Source organism: Pundamilia nyererei, unplaced genomic scaffold, assembly GCF_000239375.1.
Source record: "Pundamilia nyererei isolate P.nyererei 1_Seehausen unplaced genomic scaffold, PunNye1.0 scaffold00363, whole genome shotgun sequence".
In the NCBI taxonomy this organism is placed as follows: Eukaryota; Metazoa; Chordata; class Actinopteri; order Cichliformes; family Cichlidae; genus Pundamilia; species Pundamilia nyererei.
This window is the reverse complement of record NW_005187764.1, coordinates 1-6,759: the sequence shown is the minus strand read 5'-3', so window position 1 is coordinate 6,759 and position 6,759 is coordinate 1. Positions and strand designations below refer to the sequence as shown.

Sequence of the window (6,759 nt, the reverse complement as noted above, 5' to 3'; positions counted from 1 at the left end):
TAGGATAGTGTTGGAGAAGGCAAATTGTGTGTGTGTGTGAGAGGTCACCCTTGTGTAATCCCTGCTTTAATGCATCAACTGAGTGATGGGACTTGGTTAATATTTAATGTTGAAGAAGTTCCTAATGGATGAATAAATCAACCTTCATCTTTACCTGGAGTTGACAGATTTCTGCATTCTGAACCCAGAAGCTACACACACACACACACACACACACACACACACACACACAAATGACAGCACGTTTTTTGTTTCTTTCCTGTCTTTCAGCTTCGATGCTTCCTTACCATGACATGCCTCTTGATGAGATGCTGCTGTGACAACATGCACCCCAGAGAGAGCAGAAGGGGCAAGAGGATCGATACATAACCGGTCGCATAAATGATCAGGCCAATCAAAACTTCGCAGTGAACAGCGACTACAAGCAGACATAAATACTCTCTCTGCCTTTTCTGCGGTTGCTGCTACTGATGCTGCTATGCATTTACTGAGGACCACCAGAAAAAACGAATGTCATTGTTCAGATGGGCGAAGATTTGTCCCTGCATTGCCAAAAGGAACAGAAGAAAATAAAACAACAGAGAATCTGCGGTTGCCAATTATAAAGCCCTACCTCTTTGGAAAGACAGAGCCCTTATGGATAAATTAAGTTATATATCAAGAGTAGTTGTTCCTGCTAACTGTCTCTTCGCTGTCACACCTGTAAGCATTTGAAAATTAAAATGTGTGAAAACGCAGTTTTAGGTAATGGTAACTACTTTTACAAAGTAATTGTGGATCTGGAATTGAAGCACAAAGTTTACTTTAACCTCTCAACATCTGTTAGATTACCAGTGACAAGTTTGCGTTAGTATTAGGTTTATGTCTACTTTTTATATTGAATTGTAACCAATTGAAAATCTTAAAACTGTTAGACCAACATGCATGTAAAAGAACTGATTTGAAAAGCAACATTTTCTAGTTTATGAAACTATGCTTGTTTAGCATGTGGCTTAAACTTAATTATAACCTTTTCCTCATTTGGTTCACCTGGTGGATGTTAGGAGGTTAACATTTTTTGTGGATAAATTTGATAGTTTTGGCCATAATTGTCAGAAATTATATTTCTATTCACTACAGAATTTCTCAAGATGTAAGACAAGAAACTAATTTGACAATTGGCAGTCACAAAGGATGGGACAAGCCACTTTCAATTTTGAGTTTTAGCTAGTTGTTACTACATACATCTACTGAGGCATGACCACAGTGTGCAGTATTAGAGCCAACCATGTACAGGCCCTGACTACAAAATATATAGAAAAACATATGTACCTATAATTATATACACACATGTAATGAAGAATACACATAAAACACTAAAAATTCATATCACTACAAAGAAGTAATAAAAGCAAATATGGATTAAAAACATACATCATCATAACATCAACACACAGGTGATGGGGAACAAATATGGTCTCTGGTAGGGGCCCCAAAATGTGATTGTAAACATGCTTTTGTTCCTACACAATGAGTATTAAATATATATATACACACGCGCGCACACACACACAGTCATGTGTTTAACTCTTGCAGTAAGTTACATAAATTTCCTGTGGATTTGCTCTAAATGTACCCATTCTGCCTTTCCTTTCCTTTTGTTACAATTGTGGATGCATATATTAAATACATATATGTTTTAGATAATGAGGTCAGTGAATGAACAAATATCTCAAAACGTCTTGATGCAATCATCGAGGTAAGTAAATCTCCAAAAGTTGATTCTGTTCATCTGGACGCAGCGTTTTGTGGGAGAAACGTTTCGTCACTCATCCAGGTGACTTCTTCAGTCTCAGCTGACTGCAGGTTTCCCCAATCTTAACCCAGGAACGCTGGTTAGAGCGCGGAGTCAAGGAAGCCATTTACGTGAAAAGGGAAAGACCATCTCTGAATCGAGGAGCTTTCGCCATCTTACAATACTATGATTGCAGCCATTCCCCAACTCTCTGTGAATGGTACTCATGGCCATTGATCAGTGGTCTTTGATCAGTGGGTTTTGGTCAGTGGGTTTTGGTCAGTGGGTTTTGGTCAGTGGTTGTTGATCAATGGTCATGAGAATTTGCATAATTAAGATTAAGGAGCTGACTTCCCAGCCCATTGTTCCTTCAGTGGGCTGGTTTCAGTCATTATGCAAATGTACTGTTTATAAGATTGGGGAAACCTGCAGTCAGCTGAGACTGAAGAAGTCACTTGGATGAGTGACGAAACGTTTCTGCCACAAAACGCTACGTCCAGATGAACAGAATCAACTTTTGGAGAAATATCTCAAAAGCTCAGTGTTCAGAATGAATTTTTTTTTTTTAAACTTTCACTTTTTCTCTACTTCTGGCCACCACAGGTGCCATTCAAACTCATTTCTCTAAAGGAATACAATCTTTAAAAGGTTTTAAGGCCCCATTCACACACGCCCAGAGAACGTTAGGAAGCCGCTGGCAATCACCGGTCGATAGGAAAAGACGTGTTTTCCTAACCAGTTGGTGAGCGGTTGTGGAAGTTGCTGATTGTTGCTAGCCCTAGAGACTGGCCAGTGACCTTGTGGCAACCATTACCCATAGTTTTCATGGAAGCTGCTGACTTGTCTGCAAAAACTCACCAACTACTTGTTCATCTGTAGTGAAACTGTGAAAAAAGCAGCTCAAACTGGAAACACAAACCATTTATCTTCAAATATAAAAGATGGATGTAGGTCTTGGTTTCTAAAGTCCCATCTTGAAGCGTCAAGGTAAAGAGTTTTGCGATTGCCATCTTAGTATTCTGAAACCACATTTGAAAAGATAGACAAGTCTTATTTTGAAACCCCATATCAATTCAATTCAATTTTATTTATACAGCGCCAAATCACAAAAGTGCTCAAGGGAATTTATATTGTAAGGTAGACCCTACAATAATACCTACAGAGAAAAACCCAACAATCAAATGACCCCCTATGAGCAAGGACTTTTGTGACAGTGGGAAGGAAAACTCCCTTTGAACAGGAAGAAACCTCCGGCAGAACCAGGCCCACGGAGGGGCGGGGCCATCTGCCGCGACTGGTTGGGGAGAGAGAAGGAAAACAGGATAAATCATTCAGCATACCCCAAATAATTCTCTTCCCTAAAACACAGCATGACTAAGATTTACCAAATTTACTTATTTTATTTATTTTTAGTGTGACCCCAAAATGAGCGGAAAAGCCTTTACAGCAGAAAAGCCTTTAAAAATCGGAGGGCTGTAGACTTTCGAAGGAGACTATGTCTTTTTTAACCACAGGTTTGGCTCTATGGTGGACATTAAAAAGAAATGCAGGTTTAGGCACTTGCATGCTGGCTTCACCTTTCATACCCAGCACCTACATCCATCTTTTATACTGTCAAAAAAATTGTTCAAAAAATATGGAGCTGGCGATTAGCATGATAGGTCACTTTCAACCATAACCACTACTAGCCTAATCCTGACCTACAACAAACGTTAACCTAAATTTTGTCTTTCCCTTGTTTTTTCACGTCATTCACTGGTGCAAACAAAATTATACCTCTGCAAAATGTTATACAAGTACAGTAATTGTTACAAAATTCATCTTGTAATAGATTTTTAATTTAAAAAATCCACATCAAATTCCAGATTCCTCTTACTATATTTGGAAGTATTGTTGAATTTTTGTGAAATAAAGTTCTTGCTTAATAATGAGACATTTATTTAAAGGGTTACTGTGAGAATAGGATGTCAGGGATCAAGGGGATATATGTTTAAATATTTTCTTGTTTAGTTTCTGCTCCTTATTCAGCTTTGTGTCAAGATGTGTTCATATACCAACAACATCATGTACTCTAAACCTTGTGTCAACATCAAATCATATATGTAGCTGTGTGTGCTTTTCGTTTTCCACACCTCTGGGTTTTATGGATAACAGGCTTGAGCAACGTTTTCTCATTGGATGGGAAGAAACTCAGGCATGAAAATTACTACTATCAGACACTGTTTTCAGTTAAAACACTAGAAAAATGTGTCAACTTAAAAATTTAACTGGTATGTTTTCTTAGCTTTAAAGACATTTTAAGACTTTTAGACTTTTCAGATGTCAGTTAACCACAGGATATACTGATATCAGTTCCCCCCCCCAAAAAAAAATTGTGAAGGGATTAACTACTATGGGTTGGTAAATATAAAAGCCAAGCTTTGTTTATTATATCAATTTTTAAAGTTGTTGGGGTTTCAATGTCACTTGCTCCTTGTCCCCTTTCCCCATTTTATTACACGTCCTTTTTTGGAAGGACACACTAAAGAACAGATTATAGAATTTAGAATAATGCAGCCATTCTTTACTGTTCTTAACTGTTCACTGTTCCGTTAGCAATTTCATAGTAGCATCTTGTAGATCCTAGCACTTAACACATATGTTCCAGACTGTACTGATTTAAGTACAGACTCTCTCGCCCCCAATGATACCTTACTTTATTTATAAACTCTGTTTTTGCTCAACATGAAATAGAAAGCAATTGAAACTATTTGAAGTTTTTACCACTACTTTCAATTTGCCCATTGGTAGCTAAAATGCACACAATCAAAGGTTTCAGAGTACCAGAAATGCTTCTGATTTCACTTTAGAGCAGAACTGAACCATTGTTTTCTACTGTTTGCTTCTCACTATCTGTTTTCTTGTTACTGCTCAGATGTGTGGAAAACATTTTACTTGGTGCATACCTAATGACTCACAGTAATATCGACATACAGACATCCACACACATACAGTTATCCAAACTCTTTTCTGTATAACCTCTTCACCCTGAGTGTCTAGATTTGTTGAAAGGTTAACAAGGCAGAAAATACTACTATATTATCAAAGACCTTGTTTGTTTTTAAAAAGTCAAGAGTAGTAAATCTACTTAGTTTTATAAATATATAGGTTATTATTTTTGACTTCTTGGTATTATAAAACTACTTATTCTATTCAGAGACATATGTAAAAGCTAATAAAGTGACTTTATGTAAAAATGGCTCAGTTGAGTTAGAATTGGTGGATTCACACACACACACACACACACACACACACACACACACACACGATGAAGCAACTAAAAGCCAATTGAAGTATAGAGTATAGAGTTGTAAACAACTATTGGATTAATGGTTGAGTAATCACTGCCAATTTTATGGACAACCATCTTTTTCAGGTGGTGAGTAAAGGTTGAGTAATAATACCCACAAATGAGATCTCATTCTATTTAGAACAGGCCATTCCTAAGCTACAGACACTGAGTGGTAAGCTCAACTGCGTTGATTCATTCTGAGGACAAAATGCAAACTTGGAGCAGGAAAAGCCTTTTCCAGCCAAGCGTCCAAAAGTAACATGCTGCTTTGTTTCAGTAGATGCTACATATAGCAAATTTTGTAGGAGCACAATTTGCTACTACCCCATTAAAAACTTGCACTGTGTGTACAGTATGACATTATTTATTTACTCATTTAATTAGAACATTAGTATACAGTACATGTATTTGTACATGTGCATGCTCTTGCATGCAAGGAGAAGAGACTGAGTTCAATGACTGACAGTGAAAATGGTTCCCAATTACTTATTGGCTTGGAATGAAAAGTGCATATGTATCATGTCAAGTATGATATGTATTATATCATATCAAATTCTCAGTTATCTACCTCTTGGTGGTCTCAGTTGAAGAAAGACAACTGGACTTCTCTGAATATTTGAAAGATATTGAACACATAAATTAACTATTCAATGAACCATTCAAAATAAAGAATTTCCCAAAACAAAGATAAAGAAAGAATAAAGAAAGAGGAGAAGCACAAATGTTTTCATTTAAAGTGTCTCAGTTTTAAATCATTTTGAGTGAAAAATATAACCTAATGTTCCCTTCAACGTGAATAAACTTATATGCAAGGTCACTTTGAGTGGGTGCACTAAGAAATACAACCACCATTGTATTTTGTTGTCATCTTTTGTCTCCAGTAGCTGTTGAAGGATTTGTGTGGTTTCAATCAGAGGCATCTTATTAATACATAAATCAACGATTCCCTGAACTATTCAAAATAAAGAATTCACCAAATAGGAGAATTAAGGAAAAAGGAAAACCGCAAGTGTTTCCGTTTGAGGGGTCTCTACTTGAAATGTTCTTTAAGTGAACCATGTTAACTAGTGTTTGCTTCAAAGTGTCTAATTGCTGTAAACTCGTATGCAAGGTAACTTTGAATGGATGCACTTAGGAACAGTGTTGGGAAGGTTAATTTTAAAATGTATTCTACTGCAGATTACAGAATACATGCCCCAAATGTATTTTGTAACGTATTCCCGTTACATTACTCAATGAGAGTAACGTATTCTGAATACTTTGGATTACTTAATATATTACCATGCTTTTTCCCTGCAGCACAGACTACATGAGGCTACATTCTTTAGGGTGTAGCCTCATGGGCATGTAACACTCTGCCTATTGCCTTCATATTAAATCATAAAAAATATTTCTTCACGTCATTATGAGATGCGAGATTGAGACTCAGGCATTAGAGCCTCTTAATGTGTGTTTTGTTTGGGTTTCCACCAGCGTGGAATTACCAAAAATTAGACAGGGCATAGCCTAAAGTATGAAACAGGAAAAGACTTTCTGTGTAATCCCTTTATTTTAGAAAAGTAACTGTATTCTGAATACCACCTTTTTAAACGGTAACTCTAACGGAATACATCCATCCATTTGCTTCCGCTTGTCCTTTTCAGGGTCACGGGGT

At 36.9% G+C, this 6,759-nt stretch overlaps 1 protein-coding gene across 1 annotated transcript in view; it reads left to right on the top strand.

Annotated features, from left to right (window-relative positions):
- Positions 1 to 420, top strand: part of LOC102209339 (coiled-coil domain-containing protein 85A-like) — a 46,538-nt gene extending 46,118 nt beyond the window's left edge. Inside the window, exon 3 of the mRNA XM_005752504.1 lies at positions 271 to 420. Coding sequence (XP_005752561.1) covers positions 271 to 320 — 50 coding nt within the window. The 3' untranslated portion in view covers positions 321 to 420. The remainder of the gene's footprint in view (positions 1 to 270) is intronic.
- The last annotated feature ends 6,339 nt before the right edge of the window (positions 421 to 6,759 follow it).